The sequence below is a fragment of the Cnephaeus nilssonii genome (assembly GCF_951640355.1).
Source record: "Cnephaeus nilssonii genome assembly, chromosome: 9".
NCBI lineage: Eukaryota > Metazoa > Chordata > Mammalia > Chiroptera > Vespertilionidae > Cnephaeus > Cnephaeus nilssonii.
In genome coordinates this window covers 34,206,811-34,223,537 of record NC_137080.1, presented here as the reverse complement: position 1 = coordinate 34,223,537, position 16,727 = coordinate 34,206,811, and the positions used below count along the sequence as shown (strand labels likewise).

At 42.0% G+C, this 16,727-nt stretch overlaps 1 protein-coding gene across 1 annotated transcript in view; it reads right to left on the bottom strand.

Moving 5' to 3' along the window:
- The window catches only part of HDAC2 (histone deacetylase 2), a 30,897-nt gene extending 18,981 nt beyond the window's left edge, over nucleotides 1–11,916 (bottom strand). Inside the window, exon 1 of the mRNA XM_079780267.1 lies at nucleotides 11,451–11,916. Within this exon, the coding sequence (XP_079636393.1) occupies nucleotides 11,451–11,502 (52 nt within the window). The 5' untranslated portion in view covers nucleotides 11,503–11,916. The remainder of the gene's footprint in view (nucleotides 1–11,450) is intronic.
- Nucleotides 11,917–16,727: the final 4,811 nt, after the last annotated feature.

The following is a 16,727-nucleotide window of genomic DNA, read 5'->3' as shown; positions in this document are numbered from 1 at the left end:
ATGATTTTAAATGTTTCCAGCAAATATGTATTATTTCTTGCATGGTTTACTGGTATTTCAGAAATTCCTTATAGTTAATATCAGGGCGACTAAAATGTTTTATACCCATATCAGTCTGTAAGGGAAATTTTGGTAACTGAAATGTGGATCAAATAAAAGTTTTGCTCTGATGATCTACTCGTGACATATTTCAAGGTAATAAGGGTATTTTGTCTTATTCTTCACCATTGAAATTACAATTCCTACCCTATCTTTTTATAACATCTTAAAACGTACGCATAGATTTATTTTTGAATAAACAACAAAAACACATATTCATCTACAAAATTTCAATGAAATCAATACTTTTAGGTAAAGCTCTAGTGTTTCTGTAATAAAGTTTGAAGGAAGCTTCATATATATACTATTTTTCTAATGTAATAGAAATTTTAAATTTTTACTTTTGAGAGAGAGAGAGAGAGGAAGAAACATTGATTTGTTCTTCCACTTATTTGTGCATTCACTGGTTGATTCTTTTATATGCCCTGACCAGGGACTGAACTCACAATCTTGGTGTACTGGGTCGATGCTCTAACCAGCTGAGCCACCCAGCCAGAGCTGAAATTGACATCTATACTAATAAAAGGGTAATATGTAAATTGGCCAGGATGCCCTCACAGTAACGACCGAACAGCAGGCTGCGTGGCGCGACAAGGCCAGCAGGGGGGTTAGCAAGGGACAACCAAGCGACTGAACAACAGGCTGCGTGGGGTGACTAGGCTGGCGGGGGGGGGGGGGGGGGGGGGGCAGTTGGGGGCGACAAGGCTGGCAGGGGGGGACTGTTGGGGGCAACCAAGCCAACGGGGGGGGGGGGGTAGAGGTCAGTTGGGGGCAACCAGGCTGGCAGGGGGTGGCAGTAAGGGGTGACCAGGCTGGCAGGCAGAGGCGATTAGGGGCGATCAGGCAGGCAGGTGAGCAGTTAGGAGCTAGTGGTCCCGGACTGTGAGAGGGATGTCCGACTGCTGGATTAGGAGATCGGGCCTAAACTGGCAGTTGGACATCCCCCGAGGGCTCCCGGATTGGAGAGGGTGCAGGCTGGGCTAAGGGGACCCCCCCCCCCCCCGCATGAATTTTGTGCACCGGGCCTCTAGTTTTTTTTTTTTTTTGTAATAGCCTTTATGAGAAATTACTTTTAGTAATAATTCTAGTTATAAATAAAGCAATTCCAAAAGTTTGTTAGGACAGCCAAGCTGATTTTAATGGCTTAAAGTCATTCATTTCAACATGGGTTTACATAATTAAAAACTAAGGATAAATAATGTCATTTACTCACCTTCAGGATCAAAAATATCTTTCAAAATCCCGCCTAAACACACACCTTTTTGTTTGTTTAGTGGAAACTGAGAACTCAAAAATTACTTATTTCTCTCTTTCATATATTTGATAGCAGTCCAGGATGAATGTTCACTGTTATTAGTATACTTGTGTCTAGTAAAGTGACTACTTGATTTTATTGCTATCACACCTCTAATTTACTTAACCCTCCAGTTTCTAAACAAGCTCTTCTGAAAACAATTCATATATACACCGTCATAAGGAAAGCCATCTTTCTCAAAGCAGGTGCTAACAACAAAACTAAGACAATACAGACAACTAGCAAAGCAGGGCAATGTGGGTGTGAAATGCCTTTGCATTTATCACAATCTACCTTCCAAGGAAAGCTCTTGTCCTACAAGGTGGCAATACATATAGTACCTTGAAATCAGCCTGATCTCAATGAAACTTAAATAGGAAAAGCCCAACAGAGTTACAAAGCATCATATATACAAGTTAATGCAAGGAAGGTATTTCTAAGTTACCATCACCACCAATGATGATCACGAGAGAAGAATAAAGAAACTCTAGTCTCCACATAACTTCCACCTGCCTCTGTGAAAGCATTACTAATGTGAAATGTTTCTAACACTACTATATCTTAAGATCAAATACTCTGATTATGGACATACTGAAAATCCAATGAAAAGCCACCAATAATCTAATAATGGGAAAGAGCCCAATAATCTGTACCGAGGTATAATACGGTTACAATTTTTTAGCAAGATTATTTTTTTAAAAAAATAATGGTGACAGCAGTAATTAGCATTTAATTAACCAATTAATTTATTTTTCAACCCTCACCGAGGACAAGCTTATTGATTTTAGAGAGCAGAGAAAGGGGAGAGTGAGGAACATCGTTTGGCTGACGTCCCCTAGTGCCCTGACTGGGGATTGAGCCCACAACCCTTTGGTGCACAGGATAAGGCTCCAGCCAACAGAGCCACATCAGCCAGGGCAGTAATTAGCATTTATTGAGTGCTTAGTAGGAGGCAGTATTCTACACACTTCACATGTACTATCTGTTAATATTCTCAACTCTATGAATTATTAATACCGTTCCTATTTTATAACAATGAAGGGTGAGATGCAGACAAATCAGGTAATATTTCTAGGTCACAAAGCTAGCAAGTAGAGAAGCAAGATTCACACTTAGGCAGGGCAACTCAGCCAATCTTCTTAAGTAACAGCTACTAGGAGAGCAATGACACTTGTGTCACTAGAAAGAAATGATAGGGAAAAACCTAACACAAAAAGGACATATGTAGAATACAGTATTTTAAAAGAAGCTGCCTTTCTAATCCATCAAAGTAACTTACTTTGTCACTAATAGGGTCCTGAAATTATGAATGTACATAGATTTAAATACATTTCTCTGCTATAATTATGGGCTCCACTCCCACCAGAATATGCACACTCCCTAAAAAACACATGTCCACAAGAGCAGTCACGCAACAGATAATTGCCATTTGGTTTATTAAGAATTGTTCCAAAAAGTAAAGGGGTTATAAAGGAAGCATCTCCAACTTTTTCCTACTTAATCCCATATCTCAAATGGCTGTTTTGTAGCCATTCACTTTTTAATAAAGATAAATGTCTTAGTTTTATGAACCTATGGCTTTTTATTCAGCTTATTTAAATGGTCAGTAATGTAATTTGGGCATTTTATTTTCTTATTGTATTTAATACGTTTTTTAAATTAATCCTTATCCAAGGATATTTTATTCCATTAATTTTTAGACAGAGTGGAGGGGGGGAAAGAGACAGAGAAACATCTATTAGTTGCCTCCCACATGAGTGCACTGACCATGGCCCAGGATCGACAGAGCCTGGAATCAAGGCACGTGCCCTTGACTGGAATAGAACCCAGGACCCTTCAGTCCATGGGCCAAACCAACTAGGACTAATTTGGGCATTTTTAAATGTTATCCTGATTTTCATGAAAATAATCAGAAACACTTTACCAGCTCAGCTGGTGTGGCTCAGTGGTTGGTGTTGACCTATGAACCAGGAGGTCATGGTTCAATTCCGGGTTAGGGCACATGCCCTGGTTGTGGACTCAATCCTCAGTATAGGGGGCGTGCCAAGAGGCGGCCAATAATTGATTCTCATCATTAATGCTTTTATCACTATCTCCCTCTCCCTTCCTTTCTGAAATCAATAATATATTAAAACACACATACACACACACACAAACCCACCTCTCTACCAATGAAAGTAAATTATCCAGAAAAATTAGCTCAACGTGGCTTCTTGAATACAACAAACTTTGTTACTGTGAAGAAGTTACCACAAAGAATTAGTTATCTGAAATATTTTAGAAATCACTCTCTTCAAGAAGTTATCAGTATGAAAGTGGCTATTAAGGTCTACAATCTCTTATCCAAGTCCTTGGGACTAGATGTATTTCAGATTTTTTTCAGGTTTTATAAGTGTAATGTGTTACATCTGCCATTACTTATGTGATGTGCTGGAATCTGGGTAGTATTCTATAATCATACTTTAATATTTCTGCAAAAATTTTGTAAATATTCACAATAAATGGAGTAAAGATCACAAATATTAATTCAGGTTAAGCTTTTTGATTCCAAATGAGTCCCCCCCTCCCATTTTCAGAACATTTTGGATTTCAGGAGGGTAACATATACCTTTACCCCTAAAGAAAAGCTGACTAAAAAAAGGATTCAAGAAAAAGATTTTAAAAAGCTACTGTATTATTTTTGCTTTCCACAAACTACTTAGTCCACTAGCACCTTTAACGCACCTTCACTCCTTCTTGAAACACTGAGTCTTGACTTTTACTGAGTACCACTTTCCTGGATTCCACCCCTACCCATAGCCATTCAACATTCAAATATCAGGGTTTCACCCATTCATTCATTCACTTAACAAATCAAGAGCCTACCATGTGCCAGGCATTATTCTGTGTGCTTGGGTAAATCAGTGAACAAGAGTGCTGGCTGCCCTAAATAGTCTTCTCTCAGGAATGAATCACTTAACTGCTCAATCTAGAAACTTTTAAGTTATTCTTTATTCTGTACCACCATTGCCCAGTTCCTACGCCATTACCAATCCATCAACAAGTTTTATTGGTTTTACTCACCAAACCTTCCTTTAATATATGTGTCCATGTCTGTCAGCTGCAACCATTATATTTTACTAGAGGCCGGATGCACGAAATTCGTGCAAGGTAGGCCTTAGCACCCCGGCTGCCTCGTGGCCCTGCACCCCCGACCTCACCCGCCTTGGCCTGGTGCTGCCCATGTCCACGCCACACATCCCTGGAGCACCTCCTCCCCCATGGATCACCCTGCAGAGGGTGGCCTGGGCCTCCCTCTGCGGGATGATCGTGGGGCTATGGCCAGGCCCCCCAACCAATCACATCGCACCTGCCTTGGCTGGCCTGGCGCCAGTGTGTGACATAGCATGGTCACCCGGGAGGTCATGCTGCTGTTCGGTAGATTTGCATATTACGCTTTTATTATTATAGATGTGGACCAACATGTGTTAATTCTTGCTTTCAGTCTTACATTCTACCACTCTTTACCATCCTTTCTCCACTTCAAGAGTTCTCTCTTAAAAACTTTCAATGGCGCCCTAACCAGTTTGGCTCAGTGGATAGAGCGTTGGCCTGCGGACTGAAGGGTCCCAGGTTCGATTCCGGTCAAGGGCATGTACCTTGGTTGAGGGCACATCCCCAGTGGGGGGTGTGCAGGAGGCAGCTGATCGATGTTTCTCTCTCACCAATATTTCTAACTCTCTATCCCTCTCCCTTCCTCTCTGTAAAAAAAAACACACAAATCAATAAAATATATTTTAAAAAAAACAACCTTCAATGGCTTTCTGAATCTCTTACAACAAAGTCTTGTGTGGTCCGGCCCTTTACTACCTAGCCTGGCACCCCATGGTTCACCTAAGTCTTCCTCTTGGCCTCTTTTATTTTTTCTTTAAATATATTTTATTGATTTTTTACAGAGAGGAAGAGAGAGGGATAGAGAGTTAGAAACATCGATGAGAGAGAAACATCGATCAGCTGCCTCTTGCACACCCCCTACCCCCTACTGGGGATGTGCCCGCAACCAAGGTACATGCCCTTGACCGGAATCGAACCTGGGACCTTTCAGTCCGCAGACCGACGCTCTATCCACTGAGCCAAACCGGTTTCGGCCTCTTGGCCTCTTTTCGGTTAAGTGCACCAGGTTCTTTCTAACTACCAGGCCAGGGCAGTTTGCAATGTCTTATGTAGAAAAAAACTCTTACGGCTAGCCCATTCTCTTTCTTCAGACCTTTCCTTGTCTGATTACCCTATAAAGGTGTCCTCTCTTACCATCTAACATACACTCTTTTATTTCCTTAAGACTCAAATAATCTTTTGTCTACCTGGTACATAGTAGAGACTTTAAGCCCACTTGGTATTTCTGAACCCAAAACGGATTCCATAAACAAGTATAAGCCCATTGCTATTAAAATAGAGAAATAAGACTTATTAACCAGTATATACTTTTAAATCTGATCTCATCCATGTTTCAATACTATTATGATTGCTACACCTCCCTCCCCCCTAATTCCAGCTGTTTCCTTTAAGGATTTGTTAACAGAAGCATTTAAAGTTTTGTTAAAGGAAAAGAAATAATTACTAATTTTTTTTTTTCTGGTAGCAAAAGAAATCTTTATTTTTGTAGCGGTGAAAATAGGCCCACTCTTGTGTCAATAAGGGGGGAAAAAATCTTTAGGCACCAGCTGTTAACCTCTCCTGGTACAATAAGCTAGTCAATGTGGAAAAGGATAATGGGTGGACTGAGGTGAACAGGGTTATCAATCTACTTTCATCGTAAAACAGACAAAATGCCCCTCATCCTACCTGTCTGTAACTCGTGGTAGTAAGAATTAGAATGTTTTATGAAAGTGATCTCTCTATAAAAACATAAGGAATTAAACATTTATTCACCAATAATTTAAAACTCCTTTACTTTTTAAAAAACTTAAGATAGTGCAAGTATAGGCATAAGCAAAACAGACTCTGATATCATGAAACTTTTATTCATGAAGGAAGACAAGTTAGGTGGTACTAGTGACAGGGAGAAAACCAATAAGGTAATAAGGGAAAGCCTCTCTGGTAAGATGAAATTTGAAGGAAGTGAATGGTAAAGAATATCAGGGGGAAGAGGACCCAAACATAGGAACATCTCAGTCTTATTTTAAGTGTTGTTACATTCTACTATGGTTAAATAATGATATGTAATTAAGATCACTGGTATGTATGAACTTCTGCTGTAATTCACCCATCACACTCCGACTTACTCCCAGAGAAAGGATTACCTATTCTATGGATAATAAAGATTTATACTAGAGCTAAGAACCCAAGCAACTGCCGAAACCGGTTTGGCTCAATGGATAGAGCGTTGGTCTGCGGACTGAAAGGTCCTAGGTTCGATTCCGGTCAAGGGCATGTACATTGGTAGGGGGTGCGCAGGAGGCAGCTGGTCGATGATTCTCTCTCATAGATGTTTCTAGCTCTCTATCCCTCTCCTTTCCTCTCTGTAAAAAATCAAAAAAAAAAAAAAAAAAAAAAGAACCCAAGCAACTGTATTAAAGGATATCTAGCAAAATACTTTGGCACTATTGTTATAAATAAAAGTCTAAGAAAACTTGTCAATAGTTGGCTGCCAAGTGGAATTCTTATACAGTAATCCGCTACAGTAAACTAGGAGTATATCAGTAGGCATGATCTTGGTTAGCTTTTATATTCTATCTCTGTAAAGTATTGAGTGCTTTTCTCTGAATCACTTCTCTCCAAACATTTTAATGCACCCTATCAGATGAGGAAAAAAATAGAGCACAGACCAATTATATAAATTACATACACAGTTGACTCTTGAACAACGGGAGGGTAGGTGGGTTAGGGACACGGACCCCCTCCCTTTTGCAGTGGAGAATCCTCCTATAACTTCTGATGCCCCCTTAGTTAGCTATAGTACTCCCTTGGTATCTTGCAGGAGATTGGTTCCAAGATCCCTCAACTGCCCCCCTGCCCAATGAACACCAAAATCCCCAGAAACTCAAGTCCCTTATATAAAACTAGAGGCCCAGTGTACGACATTCGTGCACTGGGGGAGAGGGTTCCTCAGCCCAGCCTGTGCCCTCTCAGTTTGGGACCCCTTGGGGGATGTCCGCCTGCCAGCTTAGGCCCACTCCACGCCATCGCCGCTGCACTCGCCAGCCAGAAGCTGGGCTCGCTGCTCCTTAGTGTGAGCTGGCTTCTGGCTGAGCGGCACTCCCCCTGTGGTATGGCAATGACCACCAGGGGGCAGCTCTTGCATCGAGCGTCTGCCCCCTGGTGGTCAGTGTGCATCATAGCAACCAGCTGTTCCACCGTTTGGTCAATTTGCATATTAGGGTTTTATTATATAGGATGACAGAGCCTGGCTGGTGTGGCTCAGTGGTTGAGCATCAACCCATGAACCAGGTCACAGTTCAATTCCTGGTCAGGCCACATGCCAGAGTTGCAGGCTCGAGCCCCAGTAAGGGGCATTGCAGGAGGCAGCAGATCAATGATTCTCCCATCATTGTTGTTTCTATCCCTCTCTGAAATCAATAAAAATCATAAAATAATAAAGTAATATGACATAGAACAATGCATATAGTCGGTTTTCTATACCTATTGATTTCCAACTGTGGACTGAAAATACCATTTTTGATCAGTGGTTAGTTGAATCCACAGATAATGGAGTACTGAGTATATTTACTGCCCCATTGGTTAATCAGTTTCTATGTATCTCTCTCACATCAATGTTTCTCTTCCTCCCCGCCCCCTCCTTTTTACTCTCTGAAAAGCAATGGAAAAAATATCCTCCTGGTGAGGATTAAAAAAGAAAAAAGTCTGTATATAAGTGGATCTGTACAGTTCAAAGGTCAATTGTATACATATCACTATTATATTGAGTACATAGTAAAATAGGCACTTAATATAATTGGTATCAAGTTTAAGTCAAAACAAAGAATAGTTAACACTTCTAGATTGAGGATTAAAAACATACTGTAATCATGGTCTAAACACAGCTTGGTTTGCTAATTACATTTAAGTACAGAAATCACATCATTTTAAAGCCAGAAGGGAACTCAGTGACTGAATCTGTATCTTTTTACAGATTATTGATAATCTTGGAGTATATACAACAAGATGATCAAGTTTTAGAAATATGTTTTTGGAAACTTTAGAGCTATGAGAAATAAGAACTTCTCTTAACTTTTCCCAATGGTTAAAGGATAGCTCATTCATCAATGCCTTTAAGTTTACTTGGAACCAGCATTCCAATGATCTAAGGGTACGGTAGTGAAGACATACTATAAAGTATACAGAGAAAAATACGTGTCTTTAGAAGTCCCCTTCACTTGCTAGACAAACATTCTCTGTGTCACCAAGAGTGTGCCTAATGGTCCCAGTAAGCCTAAAGGTAGGATTCCTGTGGTTAAAGAATTTGCTATCCCCCTCTTTTTTAAAAAACCTTTCTCCCATTTTCTGTACCAACAAATTAAAACCAGTTAACTCAGGCTAACAGATCACTCAGGCCCTATTACTATTGATACTACCCATTCCCAATCTAATCCATGTGGTATATACCTTCTAGTCACAGAATTCTGTGGCACCGAAGCTGCATTACTTGCATCCTTTATTCACAATTACACACATACACACAAAAAAGCCCCCACTATTGCTACCTTTATATGAAAGCTTTTGGAATTGTGCAAAGCTTAGCATACAATCACATGCTCATAATTAGCATGATACCAATCCAATTTAATAATCTCTGCAAAATATTGTATTAGCCTTTCTGCCACAAAAACCCAAAGAATATTCCAAGTGTAAGCGAATACAAATTCCATTGTAAAAATGAAACAAGAGAGAATCATATGACCAAAAACAGATTAGCTAACCAGAAATTTCCAAACATTCAATTATACAGCTGTTGGCCATCAGGTAAAGCAGCTGAATGGTCTGCAATAAAGTACTGATTAAATCAGAACCATGAGACTTAAATGATTTCCACTCTTCCATTCCACCTATCAAACCTGCATCCCACCCTTGGGACCAGTGCTTGCTCCCATTTCCTCAACAGAGGCTCAACATAAATGGGTCTAGGAACCTACAGCTGATCATAAAACTGCTACTTAAATGTACCTCCTGGTTCTGCAGTTCAAGCCTGGTGACAAGAATCAGTCAACAGCAACAGCTGCAGAAAGAGCCTTAGCACCAGTTCCCCCATACTTTTAAAACCATTCTCCTTTACCCTAAGCTCTGACAAGAACAAATCTCTAAATCTTAGAAACAATACCGTTTTAAAAATTAACTTACACACATGGTTATTTACTTTCCAATATGAGCAGGGAATGCAAGGCCAGGATTTTTGCCAGTGACCCCCAACTATGCATGAATTCTTAAAGAACGAATTTTAAGAAACTTTAATAGTTGATGTTAAAACGAAAATGTAATCCCATCTCCACTCCTTCACGATGGCATAATTTCAAACTAATTTGTATTACACAGATACGCAGTATTCTCAAAAAATGCTTTTACAACATGGCTGTTACTATTTAGTATTAGTTACATTAAATATCAGACTATTTAGATTTCTTCTGCAAGATTTTAGATTTTTTTCCAAATGACACAGGTGGTTATTTTATATAAACAGGCATTAAAAGATTCATCCTTGCTAATTGAGAAGATACAGTATGCCCATTTTCAAATTATAGTCAGATTTATTCTGACCTAGCTAGTCCTCTAAGGTCTTCCCACCCCTATAAAATGTTGTCATTTATAATACACCAAATGTAGGAAACAGCTTCCAAAATTTGTATTGCTTCATACAAATCAGATAGGACTTTCAGGTCGTTAAGCCTAGGTTCTTGGTTAAATTGTAGAATTCCTACTCTGGAGAGTAACTGACTACAAACTATTTACCATGTTAGGTCTTTGTGAAATCTGTTAAACAGGTTACTACTCCACCATTTAGTATAATTTTAGGCTGGCTCAGAAAACAGGACTCAAAAGAGATTCAACAGTACTGCTCAAATTGCAGATGAGATGAAACCCTAAAATTAAAATCTGATTGCTCTAACTGACGGTTTGTACAGTGAGCTCAAGCTTCCCCGATTCCTTAGTACTTCGGCACTACTCCAAGTGTTCCTACTCCAGCACGCCCACCGCCTAGAAACACTTTCACGAGCAAGATGCCATCGCTCCCCTGGACCTCCAGAGCAGGGTGGTGTTTCCTGATGGAACAAAGAGCAACAAAGAAGTGGGTGGTAACCACCTCTCAGAGGGGCAAGCCGGGACCCATCCAGTCGGATCCACCACGCCAAACAGGACCAGCTCTCCACCTTTCCCTACCGCCCTCCACTTTCCCGCGAAGGCGAACCCGACTCAAACTCGAAAACCCTCATTTTCATCAAGGAAGTGAAACGCTTCCATTTGAATACGGAGAAAGTGGCGCTCAAAGAACCGGCTAACAAAAGAGAGGGGATGGAGCCCACGCACAACACCGGGGTGCGCGTGTCCCCGCCCTCAGGAACTACCTCGCAGCGCCGACCCGGGTCGAGGGGTCCGGGGTGAGCCTGGAGGCGGAGATAAGGAGCTCAGACCAGCCGGAGACGGGGAGGGAACCAGCCGGGATGGGGGGGCGGAGAGGACTGGAGGGGGCGGAGCTCCCGCGGCCGCCGGGCTTTGTGTGCAGTCTGGGCCCGGGTAGATGTTTGGACCTGGGGGTAGGAGACCCGAGCAGGGCACCCCCAAACCTCCGCTCCCACGAGTGGCGGGCGTGTGCGATGCCAGGGAAGGCCGTCCGCTCCGCCACCACCACGAAGCCGAGTAGGCCGGAGAGGGTCCGGGGAAAGTGGGGCGTCTCCCGGCTCCCGTCGCAGAGTCCCCTGCAGCAGCTCTCGGCAAAGGGGCTCCCACCAAAGGATCGGGGCCGGAACGGGTTAAGATGCGGACGAGCGTCGATCCCTCCTCCTCCCCACCCCTCAGCACGGTGCCACCCGCCACGGCGGCCTCCAGCCCCGCCACCCGGCCCTGCCCGCCCACCCTGCCGGCCTCTCACCATCGTAGTAGTAGCAGACTTTCTTTTTGCCGCCTCCCTGACTGTACGCCATGGGCTCCCCGGCCTCCGCCGCCTCCGGGCTCCTCCTCCTGCTGCTGTCGCCGCCGCCCCGGCTCCGCGGGGAGAGAAAAGGGCTGTGGCTTAAGTGGGGGCGGCCGTCTCGCGGGGCTGGACGGGCCCGAGGGAGGAGAGGAGAGGGCGCCGGAAGGGCTCGGTACCGCCGGGCGGAGGGGCCGAGAGCGCGGAGCGGGGGAGGTCGCGGCGCCAACTCGCGACACTGGGGAGGGGAAGGGGGCAAACCACCTCCGGAGGCGAAGGGGAGATGGGAATAGTCCACTGTGGCTTCCACGGGGAAGGGAGGGGCACGACTAGAGAAAAAGGTCCTTCAGTCTTCAAGTACGAGGCCTTCTAATGATGAACAACTTGAAGAAGGACGGGGCAAATATAGTCTTCGAATTAGAAAAAAGAGCAGGCTTTCGCTTTTCACGTAGATGAAAAGGGGCGTGGAGTGGATGGATGCCCTCCCCTTCAGATCTTCGCACAGTGGTTGCGCCTGTCTCGAGCATGCGCAGTCGGGGGGCTTTCCCCAACTGTAGCCCGGGCCGCCCAGGCCCCCCTCCGCTCAGTCCCCTGCGTCCCCCGCCCCCACTGTCGCGAAGCTCCCGCCGGAACCGACCACGTGCCGCCCTCCGGCCGGGGTGGGACCGCTTTGGCACGCCTTCCGGCACCCACCTACCCGCCCGTCTACAGCCCGGGGCCCTTCTGTGCCAGGTCGCCTCGACTTTCTCATTTATTCATTTCTTTTTTATCTTCTTTCCCTTTTCACCAGCGCTTGCTCCGAGGTTCTGAGGTCCCGTTTGAGTGACATCACAGACGTGGAGGAGTGGAGTGGACCGCCTGGGTTTGAATGAGCACTTGTGGAACGCATTTGTGCGTCAGGCACGGGGCCTAAATATTTGCTTTTATAATGTGTTTCACTGATACCTAGTTATAATAGCGTATTAACTCATTTGAGACTTCCAACAACTCTGAGATGTTTGATTTCTATTCCTTCTTTATAAATTGGGATTAAGGAACTTGGTCCTCTCAACTGTTGATGGTCTGGGGTTTGAATTCAGTCTTTCTCCTTTGAATTGATCCGCACACCCTGTATTAATGTACTGAACGGCTGCCGCTGCCTGGACACGGCAAGACCAGAGCAGAAAGCTAAGAGAAAAGATGTCCAAGCTCATGGAAGGTATGAATACCTGTGTTCAAGTCAACATTTATCAAGCACCTACAGGAAGCCAACCACCTTGTAGGCAGGGGGTGGGCGGCTGACAGTCTTGAGTGTAGCACTCGTATCCCAACTATATCAGTCACAATTTTCTCCAAATACATATTATAGTACAACCCTCCCCGGCCCCCCCGCCCCCTCGCCCAATTACAAAGGAAAAAAGAAGCCTTGTTGAAGCAGGAACAATTTGGAGTTATTTGGGTATTAAAATATCCCCTTTATTTTGCTATTTGATTTCAAAATCCCTAAGGTGGTCATACTTAAAAGAGCGATTTCCCCCCCAAGAAATTTAGGGAAAGTAAATCCAGGATAATCCTTTACTCCCCTCCCTCCAAGTCTGTATTTTTAACAAGCACCTCAGGTAACTGACGCAGTTGGTATAGAAGCCACAGTGTGAGAAACATTGTCTTAGAGGTAAGAGTTGATTACATGGTATTGACTTTTTAAAGTTTATTTTTAGCAACATAGAACATTTTTAAAAAATCAAACAGTATTTCAGAGCAGACCCTGCCCCAACCTTGTACACAATCAATTTCTACTCCGAAGATACTTATCTTTTAGCTCTCCTGAGATTTATCTTCATATTTCTTAGTAACATCCTTATACAGTACTATTCTTTATATGTCTGTGGCATTTTTTTTTTTTTTTTTTTTTTGCATCTGGGAGTTCTTGATTTTTTACAGTTTGGTCTATTGTTTTACTACTTCCTTTAAGAAATCAACTCAACTATATATAAACATGTTAGTTTTTTTTTTTATCTTCTATCCCTCAATATATCTATATCACCTTACTTAGATAAATCACAATTCATTATATTATGACTGTGTACCAATTATTCATAATTGATAAACTAGCAATAATAATACATTTCCTTTTTTTTATTGAAGTTAGCCATTGCCTCCTTTTCTATGCTTTCTTTTTTCTTTATTTCTCTATCCAGTCCAAAATCAACTTGGTATATTCTGAGAACAGAATTAAGTTAATTTAGTAGAAACTGATGTTCTTCTCAGAGTCAACATAGTGAGGTCTGAAAATGAGACTTCAGGAAACTGCCCTGCTTCTCCCCTCCCCTCCCCTCAAGTCTGTTTTCTGTGTCCCTTATGTGGTGGTTGTACACCTTTAGCTCAGCACTTGCCCAGTTACAGTTGCCCACAGCTTCTCATTAGAATAGAGTTTCAGGAGAGGAGGGACCAGGTCTGTCTTGCACATGATTGTATCTAGTGCCTGTGACTGGGGACAAGTCACTTAAACTTTTTAAAATCTGATTTGCCTTATCTGTAAAATGGGGCCATATTACTTAGACAATAAGTTCTCATGAATATTGAATAACTCAAATAAGAAAATAAGTATGGAATAGTTTTTAAGCAATAAAGAACTATGTGAATATATTATTATGATGAATCTGTTATAGTAATAACAATTATTAGTATTACTATTGTTTTCATCCACAGCACTTAGCCTTGAACTTGTGAGAACAACTTGGACACATTTTGATTGGTGAGGAACTTGTTATTTTGTTTATTATTTAACACTTATAAATCAACAGAAACAAATTACCCTTCGAAACTGGCTTTGGAGGAGTTTAATCCAGTGATAAGAGCAGGCCATGAGAATTATGTACCTAAACATCTATAATGAGCTTTAGATCATCAAAGGCAAACATAGAATCAGTTACTGAAACCTATTGACAAGCTCCACGCTTCACTTACTGTTTTCAAACTTGTCTCTATCAAACCTTTTTACCATTAGAAAAAAAAGGAAGTTTTAGATAATAATATTGAAGAAAGCAAGTTGAGAGCATGGTTCATTCATAGAATGCTTAATTGAGGATTGTCTTTATTCTTAAACTATTTTTCTTTAGTTCCTGCTCTGTCTATATGAACTTATTTTTCCAGTTCTGGGATTATTCAGTTAAATGATCTGTTAAACATAAGTGGATTATTTAGAAATAGGATTCTAGTCACGCACCACTTAACAATGGGGATATGTTCTGAGAAATGTGACATTAGGCAATTTCATGGTAATGGGAACATCATAGAATGCACGTACACAAAAGTAGATGGTGTACATATATAGTGTACTACACACTTAGGCTAGCTATATGGTGTAGCCTATTGCTCCATGCATGTACAGCATGTTACTGTATAAAACAACACAATTAAGTAAAGCACAAGAGACAGAGACGCGGTAAACATGAGATGTAAGAAGCTGTTGCCAGTGTAACATGTATACTGTTTCCTAGCAAATACTTTTTCACAAGTAGGAAGAGTACACTCTAAGGGTTAAAAGTATATTATAGTAAATACATTAACCAATAACATAGTTATATATTATCATTAACCGGTATTCTGGACTGTATATAATTTATGTGCTATACTTTTATATGACTGGCACAAAATAGGTTTTTTTTTTACACCAGCATCACCACAAACATCTGAGTAATGCATTGTACTATGATATCACTAGGTGATAGGAATTTGTCAGCTCCATTCAACCAAGGATATCCTTTTTATTGATTTGAGAGAGAGGAAGTGGGAGAGAGAAACAGCCATCAGTTGCCACCATATACACCTCAACCAAGGATTGAACCCGCAATCTAGGTATGTGTCCTGACTAGGAATCAAACTTGTGACCTTTTTGATGTAAGGGATGACGCTCAATCAACTGAGCCCTCTGGCCATGGCAGCTCCATTATAATCTTAAGGGACCCCTGTAGTATATGTAGGTCCATTGTTGACCAAAATGTTATGTGATACATGGCTATTTAGAAACCAATTGCCTCAGCTTATGTAAAAATTAAGCCCTGCTACCAACTGCTGCAGATAGTTTAATTTTTAGTTGTTATAATATATAAGCTTGTTTCTACTCTAAAGAAATTTAAATTTCTTAGTGTTAAATTCTACATAGCAGTTATACAACATAATACAGAAATTAATACAGAAGGTAATACAGAAGCATAGTGACTAGATTGTATGGCCAACTGGGACTTAAGGGACCTTCCACTTTACTGCCTGTTGATGAGGAAGAATTGGGAAGGTATTTGCAGGCTAAATACCGGAAAGTAGGTTTAATGATAGACACCAGAACAGTGTACTGGTGGTTGTAACTTTCCTCCAAGTGGCAAGACTTCCTCACCATGTTGGAGGTGCTGTCAACCTCGGCTCCCAGACTTAGGTCAGTCTCACTAGGAAGCCCTAACAATTGTAATCAACACTTTCTTTCTAGAGACATCCTATTCACTCCCATGACTGTACTTCTTGTGTGGAAACCAGGCATTAATTTCTCCAAGAAATTAATTACTTCCAAGATCACACTAACTCACACCTTGTTGTTGTCATAAGAGACTTTCAAGTGTTTAAGGAACCACCAATAGATCACAAAGCCCTCTGATGACTGTGGAAATCTCTCGGAAATAGGGTCACCCATAATTGCTTAGAGGAACTCCCTGGAGAGATAACTAATTTATGTGCACTCCGAAAAGATCGAGTTCACCTCCATTCACAGGCCTGAGTTGTTATAGATGATAGAATTGCCCTAAATGGCAGATTCTGAACCATCCCTACTATATCCAGCTGTACTTGGATTAATGCCTCAGACCAAGTAGAAAGGTCAAATCAAAGCTTTAAGGAGAAAGCCAGTGGCTTTCTAAGGTAGACCCTGATGAATTATGGGATTTCAGGAATCTGGGGGACATGATTGAAGTCAATACTGCAGATTGACCTCATCCTGCTGCTTGGCTATTGTTAGTGCCTTAAATGCCCCATGAGACAAATGGAATGAAGCTCTGTTAGATTCCTCAGAGTGGTCAAGGGAGTCATATTTCCACATGAACATTTAAGTTCTGCCAAGAACGTGTGGGGTGGATTGTTTGAAGAGGAAGGTCTGTCCTGCCTTGAGTGTTCCTACACATTCTTGCTGAATATGCCAGATCGTGAGGTTTCTCTGTCAACTGACACTGAGCAGTTTCTGTAGCTAGTCACGTAGACAGCTAAGTAGGTCAA